At 40.3% G+C, this 18163-nt stretch overlaps 1 protein-coding gene across 2 annotated transcripts in view; it reads right to left on the bottom strand.

Annotated features, from left to right (window-relative positions):
- Positions 1-18163, bottom strand: part of LOC126857571 (zinc finger protein rotund-like) — a 142855-nt gene that overhangs the window by 35639 nt on the left and 89053 nt on the right. For both annotated transcript variants that reach the window (XM_050607160.1, XM_050607159.1), the window contains exon 5: positions 16450-16625. In XM_050607160.1, the coding sequence (XP_050463117.1) occupies positions 16450-16625 (176 nt within the window). The remainder of the gene's footprint in view (positions 1-16449; positions 16626-18163) is intronic.

The raw sequence follows: 18163 nt of genomic DNA, 5'->3' as shown, positions 1-18163 counted from the left end.
GTGAGAAACGCGGCGTTTAGATCACGGATATTATTCATATTCTTGAAAAATATTCCAAATGTGTCGCGACACGTGGACGGACTATCGTTTCTGACAAGCGCGAAGACGGACAGATGGGTTGGTTTAAACGCGGCGGGAAGAAGGAAGGAAGGAAGGAAGGAAGGAAGGGTAGGATAAAAGAGCGCCCTTACGCAGTCACGCTAGGAGGAGTGGCGCGGAATTTTCGATTCCTCTGAATGCGAATCGGGAAATCGCCTCGAGACGACTTTCGGGCCCCGCTATTGTGCCGCCCGGGCCCGAAAACATCTGTAATCCGTTTAGCCGTGCAAATTTCCCATTCATCCCGATTTTCTCCTGTCAAAAATCGACGTTGATTCCTTTGCTCTCACCCTCGCAAGATCTGGGTCCCGGAAAAACATCGATCGCGATAATGCCTGCGTGCGTGCGCACGTAATTCTAGCGCGAGCGCGTAGAAAGCGCAAAGCGGATTTTCGGTGAAAGGCTCGAAGCCGCATTTTCTGACTATTCTCGTAACGTTGCAGTTGAAACCTTAATCGTCACAGGAATTATCTGTTTTAAAAACGGCGCAAGCCAAGTTTGCAGAAAAGCATGTTTATGAATAAGATGTACAAATCTGTAATGATATCTGTCTCAAACCGTGTCTATTTTAAAATAGATAATTCCTTGACGATTAAAAACAATTTATATTTATTTTCGCGCGATAAATGAATTTATTAAGACGATAAGACACAATTTTTAAAAAAGTGTATTCTCAGTATTTGTTTTTTTAGGTGTGTTATTTTTTATTTATGCACGTATGATTCTTTTAAGTTTATAAAGATTTAGTTTTTCACAGTGTAAGTCAAATAATAGATTTACAGAAATACTAAATTTTGCCTTTTATATTCTTTGATTTAATTACTTACTTTAACTAATAATAAAAGATATAATTTTTATAAGTGCGATATATATCTATATGTATTTTCAATGCACGAATAATATTTTTTATTTTTATTCTAATAAGATATTGGAAGATACATTTAGAGATAATAATGAAAGCATTTTCTAATAGCAGTTGAAAATACCACGAGCCCGCGACTGTTATTAAAATTAATATACCCGATATCATTTTCTAATTCATTTTACGTAACTTTATCGCGGTACGAAAGAGAGAGTCATTTCCTAGATTGGAAATCGCAATAAGTAAACTGATACTACACATTTTCAATCAGTATGTCTCGTCTATAGCAAAGAGAACATAAATAATCTATGAATCCTGCTTCAAATCATATTAACTCATAATCACGTATATAAATAAATATAATATATTTTATAAACATTATATTTAAATATAAAGAGAATTCTCGATGGAGACATCAACGTATCGATGGTCCCGCGCGTTTAGACTGACCCGCGGGGCAAGAAGGAAACCCATTATAGGTAACACCGGGCCCAGTTTCGGTTGTACCGTTAAGCAAATTTTCAATGAAATTTTTTTTCTCCGCATTGTGTGATGGACGACCGGCAAACCGACGCACGAACGGAAGGAAAAGAGAGGAAGAGGCAGGAGAAGGAGAAACGAGAAAAAAAGAACGTTTGCGCGCGCGTGTAAAAAAAAAAAAGAGGAGAATTCGTTACCCTGATCGGAGACCCCGGTCATGCCGGACGTTGGCCGCGAGATTCATCGTGGACAGAGGGGGTCCGAATCCAAGATTCAGGAACTGGGATAAACGAGAGGGAGAAATATATAGGGGAACCCGCCGCGAATGAAAAAAACGCAACGAGCCATGTGGCGCGTGGAAGGAAAGCTGCAAGTTTTCTTACAAAAAGGGGCCTCGTGTGCGCGGTGCAACGGTAGGAAGAAGCATCGATCGATCGGGGAGCGAAAACAAGCGGCGGGAGGGAAAGGGCGCGCGGAGAGGAAAAGGGGGCAGAAAGGACGCGCGAGAATAAGTCCGGAGGATTTTGACATTGTTCGAAAGATCTACCTTCATAAATTTGTATCCGGTAAAAAGAAAAAAAAAAAATGCGCGTGCTCGCACGCGTCCCCTTCGAATCGCCGCGTCGCCGGGCTGACGACGATCGTCGTCGTCGTCGTCGTCGGTTTCGTCGCGCGAAAACATTTGCACGCGTTCGGGGAGAAGAGGGCACGTGCGGCCGGCACAAAAGAGACAAGTGTCTCTGTCGGCTGCTAGTCGAAAATCGACGCAACGTCCCGTCTTTAACGATGAGAAGCAGGAAAATTGAAGAGAAGGTTCGATTAGTAGTTATTCGATAGTCGATCGGACGGCGAGCTTACCGTTCCCACAAAGAAAGAGAGTGGGAGGGAAAATCCCAGAAAGAGAGAGAGAGAGAGAACTCATATTTGATAAGGGGCCGCTGAACTTTTTTGTGAAACAAAATCTGACCAGATGTCGGGGCGCGGGCCCTCGAAAATCCAGGTAAAAAATACTTTCGGGTGCGTAGAGGCACGACGAGGCCGGTGGATCGTGTGTGGGAGGCTTGGTTCGTCATTAGGTCGCTAAATCAATCCGGGGCAGTCCCTCTGGATCGTTTTCACGGAGGAGTTACGGGCAACGAATCGGGTATCCGGTTCTCACACAATTCATAGATAGGAAAACCTAGATATCCTTAAAGGTGAAAAATAGAATGATGATAAGAGGAAAATGAGAATACCTATACGAGAAGAAAGATAATAATACGAGTGATTTATCTGAATATTGCCTTTATAATTGAAAAACGATCAAAGGTGATAATTAACGATTTTGTGCAGAAAACGTAGGTATTAAGGACATCAACTTTTATATTATCTGTTGTTTATATTAACGGCAATTATATTGAAACCTTCCGTTTTGTAATATTTCGTTTGTTCTATGATTCTGTGTTTAATAATTTATTAATATTTCAATACACATTCAATCAATTTTATATTTTTAAAATTTCCTTTTCTCGCAAATCTTTATCTTATTGTTAAATATGTATAATTTTTTTCAATATGATGTAAATTTTTATAATACAATTTTATACCACGGTATTTTATGTGTATGTGTGTATATATAAGGCCTTCTTGAATATTTAATATATTTCTTGAATATTTTCCTTGTCTTGCGGATCGACCGTCGTAATTATGATAAGTAAATCGATATTATCGGGAGCTCATCGGAAGAATATTTCTTTAAATAGCTATAAAGTAAATTGACGTGACATAAAAATTCGATTAGTCCATCTAAAAATAGTTTGGAGGATATGGAAGAGGAGGCCGAATATATTGTCATTCTCGACATCATAAATTATTGAAGGATAATATATGTCATGAGAGTTCTTTAAATTAAATGTAAAATGAATAATGACGGATAAAGATTATTTCGCGATGGCATAGCGTTAATCGGGTATAGCGTTAATATGTGTGCGAACTGTAAAACGGTACGCGCTTACTTTTGACTGTCTATCGTTTTTACTCGTGCGGCGGCTATTGATTCTGCCATTATTATCACGGCTCGGTTATTTGCGTAATCAGTGAAAATTAGATCGCACTCAATAGCTAACACTGAACTCGTTAAAGTATCGCGAGTTCATCTCGTAGTTGACAAAAGCGCGTTAAGCGAACGTGTATGATATTCTAATTATATAGACAGATAAATTAAAAATAAGAACAGAACGAGAAAAGACAAGAAAATTAAGAAGCGTGAAGAACAGAGCGCGGGGGAAGGGAACGCGAGAAATGGTACAAGAGAAGGAACGGGTAACCGCGATGCGTGTTCTACAAGTAGGAAGACGTCGTCCCTTCTTTGGAGTCCAGACGCAGGGACAGGTGGCAGACTGGGGCCTATTGGATGGAGAGAGAGGTCGTGGGTTCCTCGAAAAGCGACAAGGACGACAAGACAGAGAGCATGGGAACCTGACTTTCGTTCGGGGGCAGCATCCCTAGGAAACATGCACCAAAAGACCCTCTCTCTCTCTCTCTCTTTCTCCCTCTTTCTCTCCCTCTCTTTCCTTCTTTCATCAAGCATACATCCACGTATGGTCGAGCGCTCTCTATTGGGTATCCCCCGTGGGGAGAAAGAAAATGAGAAATAGAAAGATAGAGAAGAGGGTAGAGTGTGTGTGCGCGCACCTAACGCACATCTCGCTGGCCGACGTGAGACGGACGTCGTCAAGTTTCCTGCCTCGCAGGACCGAAGGAGAGGCGGCGGCGGCTCATCGAACCGCGTGATACGATCTTAACAACGGCCCGGGAGGATCGGGAGAGCGACTATGACCGCTTCCGTCGGTTCGTTACGGATCTGCCATCACTCGGATACGGTACTTTACTCGGCGATATTGACTTATGATTTATACTTTTGCACGATAATGCGTAGAGAATTAAGGATGCATCTTAAATGATCTTAAAGAGGCTGTTTAAGATACAGTACAGATAGCTTAATGTAGGCGACTGAGACGTTTAGCTGTCTCTTCTGGCAATAATGGAAATTATAAATTACCGATATATTACGTTGATAATTTAATTAAAAAGCTAAGCATCTCGTAAGCTCTTAGATCAGGAATGAAGAGGATATTTTTAGAATATTATTTAAAGTTACATTAAAATTAACACACAAAAAAATATAAAAATGTAGCAGAAATTGGTATAGTCAAATATAATTTATGTGTGAAAAGTACATATTAACTTTCCCTGCGATAAGATAGCTAAATTAATGCACGAGTGCTTTAAACGTCTGGAATAAAAACACATCCGTAGAAAGTAGTCGGATCATAGAAATTAGTAGTAACTGACCAAGTGCGTACATTTGTTCGATTTATCGATGTCGAATCGATAAATTGCACAAACTCGCGCGCGCGTCCAGCATTTTAAAGGAATCTGCGTTGCCATTAAGAAAGTTCTACGAGACTCATCCCCTTAAAATTTCTCCCGTCTCCCTTTGTTCACCTAAGCCATTGTAACCGATATTTTGTATTCGAAAGAGACTAATTACAACTAGTTGCCGGTAATAATTAACGTAAGCTCGTGCGCGCGCGGTCGTAAACTTAAATGGGGCAGAGCAGCTCTCTAATTAATTCCGCAACATCATTTCGGACTGCCGAAAGGAGCTTCATTAAGGACTGTTAAATTTAAGCGCGGGACGATCTTAAAATCAAACAGCGAAACGAAACGGCACGACAGATATTCGCGTATGATTGACATGTATCCGTATGTATTGTAATCATTTAATGAAATCAGCGATATCAAATCCAGTAATATAATAATCACATAGAAAATTTTGTATATATTAAAAAGAATTACAATTATATTATTTACACCAAAGTAGAATCATCTTTTATAAAAAAAAAAGATAAAATGTAGAAAATTAAAATTAAAAAAAAAAATATATAATTAAAATGTGCTTCTCTCTCTCTCTCTCTCATGATGGATGATATTAATTGGAATCGTGTGTGAGACTTACGGTATAATAATCTTTTGTTTGTTGCGACAATTGTTGCAGAGAAAGATTTACTTGCACAGATGCAAGTTAGACAAAAGCACTTTTTCCGACGCGGGTATTAAAAGCATCACTGTCCTAAATGATCGTCCATTTTTATCTTGATGGAAAAGCTTCTCGTTCGCTTTACGCACGGAAGCAGGTCGCTCCACTTTTTTTGACCTCATCACCGTTCCGGCGAATCGTTGCCCGAACGCGCGGAAACGGCCACAATCAAGATGTACCGATATTTTCGTTTTGGTCCTTAAGGCTTGGTCTTAGAACCTGTCTCTTGGTGCGCGGAACACTCACGGAAACAGGAAGCCGGGAGAAAAAGGAAAGAAACGGGCGCGTCGACGCGCACCTCGGTCCAGGATGGCGCGGAGCGATAAAGTACGGCGGATAATTAATTTTATAGCTACTCAATTTCCGAGGGAATCGGCTACCGGAGGCCACGGAGCCCGTTTTCGTTAGTCGCGCCTACAAAAAAGCGGCTAAAGAGAGGAGAGGGACGGAGTACGAGTTCGAAAAAAAAAAAAGAGGAGAAACAAAAAAGAAATCAAGCGAACAGATATATAGAGAGTCAGATGCGAGAGAGGGGAGAGAGAGAGAGAGAGAGAGAGGAAGAAAGAGAGAAAAGACGATGCGGCAAGCAGAGAACGAAGATAGACAAGAGGCGGCAGTATATATCGGGGAGAGAGAATATTCAGTCCGTGATGAGGCCCAGCCACAGATTTACGACCGGCAGCCACCGCGAGCACTACTTCGTTTCATCTTGTTTACTCTCTTTTCTCTCTCGCTCCCTCTTTCTTCATATATCCCTCTCCCTTTTCCAACCCTCGTCGTCTCATCTCGTCCCTTCACCGTAGATCCTGCGCCGCCCTTTTCCCGTTTCTGCACGACGACTACCGAACCTATCTACCTATCCACACAGTGGCTTTTTACCCATTTACCCAGTACACCAGATTCGACTAGATAGGCCGTTCACGTGAAAACAGCCACGCGACATTGACGTTCTTTATGCGAGGCAATAACTCGCACATTCTCGCCACACATCCAGTACTGAATGCATTTTCATGCGACGATTTATTTCTATTTCATCGCCCATTGAAGCATGAGAACGCTCGCATTTAATATCGCGATAAGCAAATCGCTTCCGTGTTTAATAACTTATAATCTTCCCTCGTTAATACATGGTGTGCTATAATTAAAAGTATCGTAGTGTATATTTAAAATTATTATTGAGAATACATGAATGCGTAGATGATTAATTAGAGTTGCAGATTCGCGAGATAAACCTGAACGCGTGTCCGCATCACGAAGCAGCCTACTGCAATTTTTTTGGAGGGCGAAAAAAAATCTTTTTTCTACCGATGCTAAATGTCTTATGAATGCAAATCGTTATCGATAAAATTTCATAATGCTCACGTAATTTTTTAAAAGTCAAGGATAGGAGCTGCTTTAAATTTTTATTAAATTACAAAAACTATTTATAAAGCATGAAAAAAGCGAAGAAATTCCAGCTTATACATTTATCGAAGTTTCGTAATTTAGTTTCGATGAGAGAGAAAAAGAGAGAGAGAAGCAAAGTGAATAAGAAAGTAAAAAAAAAAATAACTTACTAGAGAGAGAGAAAGAACCGCGAGTTTAATGGTTTACTTCACTTTCGTCACAGATCTTGTCAAGATGAAGTAACGAATAAAGGAACCACAAAAGGAGATAAAAAAAGAAAAAGACAGTGAATCGAGTCAAATAGTTACGGTTCCTTAGCTGTGCACAAGTCAGAAGAGGGAAAGAGAGGAAGACACATTGAGAGAATGTAAGAAGAGAGATCGAGGGGATCAGAAAGAGAGAGGAGACGCGAACGAACAGTCCCGCGGCTCGAAAGACTGAAAAAAAAGGAGAACCGATATGGAGGAGGCATTTTAATCGCCTTTCCAGTGATCACGTGATCGTTCGACTATAGGTAATTGCAAGTAAATTCGAATTGTCACGCATTATCACGGTGGCCCCCCGAGATATCTGGACACGGTTCCGTGGTTCTCAATCTGGATGAGAAACGCGAGGATCGTTAAAACGAATCGTCTTTTTTTTGTGCACAAACGTCATTGTCGACATTTTCTATCGATCAATTATATTTCGACTATATTTCCATGAAATTATATTTGCATAAGATTACTTTCGTAGCGATGAAAAAAATATGTATATGCGCGAGAGATGGATAGGGAAGTCTTTTAAAATGTATTATATAAAATTATGAGTATATTATGCTTCAATATGACGTCATAAAAAGTCAAGTTTGAGAGATTCGACTTCCTGTCCGTGATAAGGAAAATCGTGCGATTCTCGAATCATGCGAATGGAACGTTCACCCTCGACCCTCGATCCAAGAATCTATCGCGCTTCTTAATCCAGGCACATTCAAGGAAGAAAGAGCATGTCTGTCAGAAGGCGTCGACGGACGTACGAAGGCTGGACGGATGGACGGACGGTTACATAACTCCGATAGAGACGAAGGGTCTTGGGAGGGGGATCGGGAGGAAGAGGGATATTGTGCCTCGCATTGTACATAGGGGACTACGCGCTTAGAAGCGGCGGGTGGGGGAGGGTTTGGATTTGGAAATTTAGTACATAGACAGTAAATGGGGTATCATGTTCAGTCTAAGGCTTAAGGACTTTTGTTTGGCGTGGGAGGCTGCCGCGCACTGCCCGACGTATCTCCCCCTTCCTCTTCTTTCAATCTCCCTTCGTTTCTTGCTCTCTCTCTCTCCTCTTCTCGATCCGGTCGAACTTTTTTAGGCTCAACCTGCTCCATTCATCGGCAGTTTTCATTTTCATTTGAATCCATTTAACCGCCGTGCGCGCGATATTCTTTGCGAGTTACGCGCGAATGCTTCATTATCGTCAGTTTTTTTAAAAACGCATCGCTTCCAAAAGAAATTATTATAATACGCATTACGCAAGCTGTGTTATAAAAGTTGCAAATTTTATTTAATCTGTAGAGATATCGAAAACCGAGAAAAATTATCCGAGATTATCAAGATTTCGACAATTAGTTGCTTAATGCAATATTGTATATTTTTTAATAAATTTTAAATAAACTTTATTATACAATAAGATTCAATTTTTATTAATCAAGATATGTAATAATAAAAACCAAAAAACAAGACGAATTTATAATTTTCCATAGATTTTCCATTAAGTATAATTTCAATTTGTCATTTGAGATTTCTAAAATCGCGCGAACTGTGCGAGCGCGATTGCACTGAATAAGACATCGTTGATTATCTGTATTTACGATCCGCCAATTAAATCCGATTACCGGAATGTTAGATGCGAGGATAACAGCATCGTGCCGCGAAACACAACTCGATCCGGTTACTTCATTACGCCCGCGATATGCGTAACCTTGAGAAGACTCTCACGAATTTCGATCGGCGTTAGATCTAAACCTGATGTTTTTGAAACGGACGGGCCCGGCCGTCTCTTCATCTTCTTCCGATTGCCTTCCCTCTCCCCCGCCCCTCCCCCCTTTCCACTCTCGTTTCTGGTCTATCTTACTGTAGTAACCGTGGTAGGGGACCTGCTGCTGCCCACAAAGAGGCATAAAAAAAAATTGAGTGGAAAAAATGACGGGCCTCTCGCTACCGTGGTGCGTGATCAGGTGAGGCCCCTTTACCGATGTGCACGCACACCGCTCGCCGTTCTCTCAATAATATCCGCGCCCGAGCGCGTTCCTACACCTTCTCGATCCTGTGCGTGTGCCTTGAAGAGAGAGAGAGAGAGAGAGAGAGAGAGAGAGAGAGAGAGAGAAAGGAAGACGGAGCTCGCGGCTACCGCGAGAACGAAGAATGGACCTTGCCCGGCTCTACGTACGCCTTGCGAAATCATCTCTCTCTCTCTCTCGGATGTGTGTGCTCTCTCATCGTGCAATATCACGTTCGTGACATTACTCTTCGAAAAGTTCGAGGAAAGAATTAGCGGATCATTGGATCGCGCGCGTATATTCCACATAGCAGGTATACGAGATTTATTATATATAAAAAAAAAAAAAAAATAAGCACATATGTATAAAGCATTAGTATATTCAAAGCGTGAAGAGAAATTTTTTTCGATGCAATTTAATACTATAAAAGAAGTCGGGCTTATTTAAAAGCGTGCAAAGATTGAGGGTGATATGAATATGACATTCGGGAAAATTAATTAATTAGTCAGATTAATTACTTTCGATATCTCGAAAATAGATATATTAAAATGTGCCGAGTCTCTCTCTCTCTCTCTCTCTCTCTCTCTCTCGCGCGCAGATTGAAAAACTCGCAAGTTTTGAAGCGAGATAAAAAAATAGTGCAACAAATATTGCGCAGCGGGCAAAGAGTTCCACGGCATCATCACGGAATCGATTCCTAGATCCGCGGACGATATTATTCCGCGAATAATTTCCACGGCGCGGTTAACTAGATCCGTGTTGCGGTTTTCCGGCGTTCAGAAGCGAACGATGGGGGGACGAGAGGACGGCGTCACGAAGCTTGGCCTCAGATATCGATCGGCCGAAGTGGACGATGATGATGCCTGGCAGGAACCGAAGAGTATGAGGTAAATTGGAGGAAATACCGAGGACGAGGAGAGAAAGAGACAGAGAGAGAGAGAGAGGAATTAGATGAAGAGAAGCTGTGCAGAAGAGTTGCGTGAACGCGACGAACGCAGGCAGTGACGTAGAGAATGAACGGGAAGGATGAGGTGGGGAAAGGGGATGGTAGGGGAAAGGAAGAGGGGAAAGATGGAGGAAGATCATGAGGACGGGTGTTTCCAGTGGGGACGCGGAGGGATGAGGGAGAGCTACGGCGAGGCGCCCGAACCGTTGAGGTGAAACGAAATGTTAATGGAAGGAAGAGCGGTTGGGCATCGATGGATGAAGAAGCAGAAAGACATTGACGATGGAAGATGAAGCACAACGAAGCAACATCGTCGTGAGCGCGAATCGCCTTGGCGCTCACCATCCGCGGCGAAGGTGTAACGTGTGAAAGGAAAAACGAAGGACAGGACAGGCGAACGAAAACCGCTAATTTCGCTACCGTGACGGTTGTGAAATTGCTGACAGGAAGCCAATAAAGCGAGATATACCTAGAGAAGCTGACTGACAAATGAGTTGAGATAAACGCGAATCGACCGAAAGCTTGATAAGGATGGCAGGTAGTATATATTGCGTAATATAACGAAGGACATGGAATTAAAAAAGTAAGAGAGAGAAAGAGAAAGAGAGAGAGAGAGAGAGAGAAACTCGCGCCAAGAGGACGAGTAATCCAATTCGAGCACCGGTGGCACCTAGAGCGAAGAAGGATAGCGCCAGTCGGTGAGGAAGCTTAATGAAGGAGGGAGACCGAGAAACACGATGATAAAGGAAGAAGCGCGGGACATTAGCGGCGAAGAAAGAGGGTTACCGAGAAGAACGACGCGCGGCGAGTCGAAACGAGTCGAACGGACGAAGAAGGACGAAGCGCGAGCGGCTGAGATGAAGGCAGGAGAGATAAAGTAAGGGGTTACGCGCAGAGTGGAGCGCGGCGGGGGGGAGGAGGAAGGGGATCGAGGCAGGATGCTGTGCCGTCACGGTACACTAGCCTCCGGACTTGAATCTTGAGCCCTCCGGCTACGGAGGTGCATAGCTTCATTCAGGAGACGGTCACCTTTTTCCTTTTCTCTCTCTCTCTCTCTCTCTCTCTCTCTTTCTTTCTCTTTCTCTTTCTCTCTGCCTCCTTCGTGCTCGTCTTATTTCTCCCCGTGGCCGCGTGTCAGTACGCTGCGAGATCGTGTATTCCCCCGATGGTGGAATGTTCGATAAGGAGGAACGGTAGCGACGGCGGCAGGACGATGTTAAAGCGTCGTAAAGCGACAACGAGGTAGAGACGCGTTGCATTAAAGGACAAGATCGGTGAAGCGCGACGGGCAATCGCGATATCCGCGAGCGGCTTTAGTCCGTGACTTCAATTTCGAGTCGCGCACGACGTTTAAAAACGTCATAATTCGAACGTTTCAAATTGCCAGCGCGAGCATATATAGCCACATCTGCTCGGTTAAGTGTCATTAAAATTAAAAAAAAAAAAAATTTTAAAAAAGAAATTATTATTTCAAAATTCCTGTTTCAAGAAGAACTCCTCTTGAAAATCTCGAAATACCCGAGACGAACGAGTTCTGTTGGTTCGTGCGAGAGGAATGTTGAATGTTAGGTCCAACAGGACTCTCGGACAGACGGGCATCGCACGCAGCAACAACGAACTCGATTTATCGTAGAAGACATTAGTGAAACGAGCGTGACAGTACCGTTGCGCGAGATGAAGCATAATTCTACTTCCTGCTTTTATGGGGGCGTGGTGATTGCGGCAATTTATGAATTCCTGAATTTATACTCTCCCACCCCGAACCAAATTTATGCCCCCCCCCCTCCCCCCTGCCTTCTTCGTTCACTCCCTCTTCTCATATTGTTGTAATATGATCGATATTAATTAATCGAGAATGAATTGACTATCGATACCTTGTTCATGAATAGCATGAATAAACTACATCTGAGACTCCCGTTGCGTGTCTATTCGAGATATAGTTATTTATACAATGTTTACGAATCGAACATATCGATTTATGATTATAATTATTAATTTAATAATTCTACTGTATATTCTATAATTTTCGTTTCTCCGCGTAAGCTATAATTAGAATTGCATCGTGAGAACTATTATGGAGATGTTGATGTTCTGATTGCACTGCGCCATATCATTACCTTTGTATACTCGCTACTCAGTTTCATCATTATATAATATCACTTTTAAAGCTTATTTTCGCGATTATATGGTAAACGGGTATAAAATATATCAGTGCCCCTTCAATAATTTCATCTTTCTCTTTTATTATTCTTTCTATTTATTATTTTTCCAATTGACTATACTTGTCTTTTTTCGTCTCTTTCTCTTATTTTTTTTCTTTTCGATGATCTTACTCTTCGAAAGGATATCCGATAAAGAGAAACGATTATAACGAGAAATTACTACTTTGTAACGTGCCGCGGAGAGCGATTAATCGCGAGGAATCTGCCAGTACCGTTGCACGAAATCTGTATAATTTGTGAACTTTTTTTTTACCGGCCACAAATGTGTAATTTGATTCGGTTTAATCTCTGTCTGGAACGCGACGCAGTCCGCGATCGTCAGCGGGTATTTATTACTACAGAGAAAGCGAGAATAAGCACAACAATCTCTAGATCCGATCAGTTTTTGCAAAGTCAGAAATAAAAATCATCTTTTTGTTATAAATAAAAGACACTATTAATTTAAAATATATATATATATATATATCTCTTCTAGGCAAAAAATCCAACTGAAAGTTGATAAAGTATAATATTTATCAAATATAATAATTAAGAAGAATAATAATTAAAAAGATAATAATAAAATTAATACTAAAATTAAATAAATAAATAAATTTAATAATAATTAAAATGAAAGGCAAATATTTTATTTTAATATTTAAAAATATCACATATCGATAACGAGTGTCACAAAGTAATAATGTTAAAAAAAATTGCGCTCATAATCGCTCCAAAAATACAATTGTCTGCGCAAACATTATTGATTTTAATTTTCATTAGATAATTCACGAGATCATTTTCGTTATGTTCAAGTCATTTTGTTACGTGACGGATGTGCAAATAATAAATTATTTCAGTATTTCAGACAATAAAAGGTAACGTGTCATAATTGTATCGCGTTATAATCATCCTCATCCTTTTAATAAAATAATAACGATCAAAATTGGCGGATCCGCGTATACGCGAATATTTATTTTATTAGCCGGCGTCGTCGACTAGTGATAAGGTCAGCGGGCGATTAAGAACCGGATTAGTCATTAACGGAGGAAACGCGAAGCGGTCGTTTCTACGTGGGATTTAGATTTATTCGTTTACTAATTTCTCGCTAATGAGAGCAGCAGCGTGATCGGTCTCCGTTTCTTTAACTCATCATCTTAACGATTATCCTTCTGTCGCATCTTCCTGTCACTCCTGCCTGGCAACACCTAACGGTTTAGAACATGCATACACACCGATAGGCGCGAAAAAATCCTTTATTGAGAGACACGTTTCAGGTAACAGAGAGACAGGCAGAGGAAAGATTGCGGGATTTTCTCGACGCACGATGTTTCTTGATCCGCGAGAAATTAACCCCTTTTTCAATGTCACATTGTATCCAACGCGATAACTGGTCTTAATTGCCGGTGTCTTGTGTTCCTTTTTTTTTTTCCTCGGCGCGACGCAACTCCGCGAATATAAGCGCCGGCGCGCTTCGCTGGCCTCCGGTGTATGATAATCTGCCCTATTCTATAACCATTCGGTGAATATCATTAAATTTTAACGATCCGCTTTATGGAATGTCGTGTGCCGCGTCCTTCGAACCTCTCCATCCTCTTTCTCGCTCTCTCTTGTGTCTGTCTTGTGTCATTCTCTCTCGCTCGTCTTACGCCGGCGTCTTTTTTCGCGACGCGAACGGTGTTTGCCGGTAATTATCGCGAAAAGCGCGGAAAGCTGTAAACTTTAACGATTGTCTCTAAACGGCTCGTAAAGCGCGCCGTTAACCAATTTGCGAAACTGAAATCCATCATCGGGGATATAAATTTTGCGAATGTACGGTGTCGCGCGCCGACCGACGCCACGGGGAATTTAACGACGTGGAGGCAAGAAATTTTCTAAAGGTCAGATTTCTAATGTCCTGTCGCGGTAAGCCCTCTGGTGCGCACCGAAATCTTAAAGCCGCGCGAGGATACCGTATCTTTGATAAAAGTTGCAAGAGTCGCCCCCTCAAACCACGCTCGCCACCAGACATTAATGATTAAAATGATATATCCCGTTTTACGAGATAAAAGTATCTTTGCGTTGGACAAATTCTGATCAAATATAAAAGTTAAGAAAATCTGGGATGGCTTCTGAAAAATGATATCAATCTCTTATGGTCTTTGATTATTTCAGAATTCTCTCATGTCTCGGTTTCAAACCACTCTCTCTCTCTCTCTCTCTCTCTCTCGGCTTTCAATCTTGTTAGATAGATGTTACAATACGATCATTCGATATTCGTACCTACCAGTTTTTACGATATATTTCAAGAATTCCTTTGTCGATAATTCAAAAAAAAATTTCTATTATCTCTGAATTATTTTTTAATAATGATTTTATTATACTATTTACATTTTTTCGAATTTTAAAAATGTTTATTGTCAATAGAGTAATAATAATTTAATTAATATAAATAATTAAATTATTTGCGATTATAAATGGCGATTAAAATATTTGAATTTCCGTTTAGCGTCACTTGCAATACTTGGAATTCTTAGAATATAATAAAAAAAAAAAATAAATTTTTATAAATATTAGATTTTATTCTGCATTGTTATTCCTAATGGAGATTTTATTGTTTATGACGCAAAGTTTGACAAATTCCTTTTACTTAAACAAAAACATGCCGCAAAGGGATTTTTGCAAGGGATCGGCACTAAAAAAACCACTCATAAAACAGTTTCCAACATTTATGAGACCTGTTAACCTTTTCAGGATTATAAATGCAACTACTCTATATATTAGAATAAAAATAAAAAATGGGGCAAAAAATAGAGGAAACGAAGAATATAACTGTATGTTATGTTACGTAGTGCTACACTGTACTACGTAGCACAGTCATTTTATCTTGATCGTCTACGATAGAAAATATGAGAACTCTTATGATTTAAAACCATATGAATAATCATATATTAAAATAATAATTACATTTATATAAATGTATAAATAAAATCTTATTATTATTATTGCGAAAATAACGCATTTCAAAAATTATCTTATTGTTAGACTTAAAAATCTAGCAAAATATCCACGATATTGGTATATCGTTAATTCATATTTAATAATATATAATAATTATAAATACTAATTTTATCTCAAACACTTCTAGCGGATGATAAGTTTCATTGAGACTGTATTTGTCGAGTCTCGAGAGCACGAGAGCTAGTTCTTGCAAGACACAAAAATAAATTGAGAAAAATCGAGTTTGATGGATAGCGAAAAGAAACGGGATTTTTATAATCTTCAATACTTTTTATGACATGCACGACGGTATGTTCAATCGCCAACGAAAGGCGTATCACGAGTTTAAGAAAAGCAGTTATAACCCTTTCTCAATTTCAGTGGTTCGGAAAAAAATTCTTACTAACCATTTCTTTCCCTCAATAAAAAGAAAATCTATCTTTTGCAACAGTGGCATTAGCCGAATAATCTCAGATACATGGCACGTGGTTGCCTTCCCACAGAAAATTTTGAGAAAATTTTTTAGGTCTTAACCCTTACTTTAAGTTTAACGCTACCGTTTCTATAAAAATATAGACAATATAGGAAGACAAAAAAGTCGATAGGATAGAAAAAATATCGTCGTAAAGCTATTCTATTACTCTTTTGAAGAAAATGGAAAATGAAAAATGGGAAGAAAGAAAAGAAAGGACCGATAACGGGTTATGCGACATTTTCAGGAGCATTCACATTTTTGAAAGATTATTTTTTACGATAGCGGTGCTTTTTACCTATTTTATGATATTCAAAATATTAAATATTAATATTAAATATCAATTGCGTATGCTGACGCTTCGATTAGATCAAGTACATTGATATGATAAATTGGATCACGTCTCGATTATTGGAATTATAAAATATATAATAATAAAAATAAGCCCCCTCCCCCGATATGTCGTGTCGAAAAAATATCAACTACCACGTCAATGTATTGTATTTGATCTAAACGAAGCGACCATGCGCCTTCCAATTTAATATTAATATTTAATATTTTTGATATCATCAAATAGACGAAAAGCATCGCGATCGTAAAAGATAATCGTTCAAAAATGTGCTTATGAAAATGTGGCATAACCCGTTATTGGTCTTACCTCGACGAATTAAAGGGATATCGATGCTACTCACCTGCGGACACATCTTGCATTGGTACTTCCTCGGCGGATGCGAGTGCGGTCCACCGAGATGAGAATTGAGATGCGAGGGATGGGAGGGTTTGACGGTGAGAGGTTGAGGAACCACCAAGAGACTGGCGGGCGGGCTTCCGCTACTCGAACCGCCGGCGCCTCGATACTGCTCGTCACCTGCAATCACAATTCACAGATACTGGATTAGATCGGGTCACCTTGAACGACGTTCGCCGTCGGCGAGAAAGCCTTGTGACGCGGCGCAGATTATCGGACGTACGTTTTAATTACTTCTTCAATCGTATATTAGCAACCTACTTCGATTATAAAGCAATTCCGCGGCTGAAAAGTTAACATAGCAACAGCTGGTAGCAACCATCGGCATTTTCCAGACATTTAATTAAATGCTAATAATAGATTAATCGCTCCAGATATTATGTGTTATTGATGCATTTTACTCGTACAAGATCGTCTCAATAGATTTTTCCGCTTCGTAATTCGCTTCGTGTTTAAAATATGACGCGAAATGCTTTGTGTGTCATAGCGCGTCATTATCCACATCATTAACATCCAGTTATTATTAGAATATATAATTAACCTGATACCGAGTCCAATAAGAGTCTCAATAAGTAATCTTTAAAGTCCTGCGAGAATATTATACGCAACTTGTGTCCCATGGGTTTTTGTATGTCGCGAGATCGAGAGTTATCGTAATTTATCAGCAAGACACTATAAAGTGTTGTGTCTCTCGCTTATGTTTGTCACGGGAAAGAAAAAAAGAAAGAAAAAAAAAAAAAGATGGTCCTCGCGTTCGTAATACGAAGCGTAATACACGCGTAGAACACGCATGTACGTAGCAGCGTGTATATACAACAGGCACATCGATGTGCTTATATGTGTGCGCGCGTGTCTCGAGATGATAATCGAGAAAGAAGCAGCACGGATGGAACGGTCGGCTGACGCAACCGCCCGCCGGTGCGTCGTGCAAGGGGCAAGGATCTTACGGGTTGCAAGGACGAGAGTGATCCTGCGTTACGAGTGATTGTCATTAAGCCGACTTCTCAATATCGTTCGACGCGCATATAAATATCCGACGGGTTTGAGTTTAGCTATATCATGCGCGCTCGTACGCGGTATTCCAACTACTACTTTGCGCTCTTACGCATCGACACTCTTGAACGCTCCTTATGCATGCAAAAATATACATCGTCATTCTTTCGGCGCGATCGCGTGGATCGCAATTTCTTGCGCTGTCTCAAGCGCGTTTAAGATATAACTCTCGTACTCGATAGACTCAACGGCGGATAATAAGTATCTCACATATATATGCGCCGACAATCTATCCGCTTTCGAATATTCCCACGGAGAGATATATCAATTATATAAAAACTTTCTGACACTCTCTCTGGAAAAAAATTCCTCATCATTTTACACTTTTCTCGAAATGCTTTGGCAATTATTTCGCCCAAATCAAACCTTCAAGTATTATACCAAAAATCTTTTATTGATGTATCGAGAAATAAAGAAAGTTTTCATTAAGTAAAAATAACGATTATCGCCGTCTTAGCTTATCTCAACGTTCCATCTTGAATTATAAAATTAATATGAGTCGAATTTTTTTTCTTTTACGCGAACAACCTTCGCGGGCAGCAAAAACAGCCGGAAACGTTATCGGCGTTAAATGGAGGAAGTTGTAATAAATTGCGCACTTGATC

This window comes from Cataglyphis hispanica, chromosome 22, assembly GCF_021464435.1.
Source record: "Cataglyphis hispanica isolate Lineage 1 chromosome 22, ULB_Chis1_1.0, whole genome shotgun sequence".
Lineage (NCBI taxonomy): Eukaryota > Metazoa > Arthropoda > Insecta > Hymenoptera > Formicidae > Cataglyphis > Cataglyphis hispanica.
This window is presented reverse-complemented; position numbering and strand designations above follow the sequence as displayed.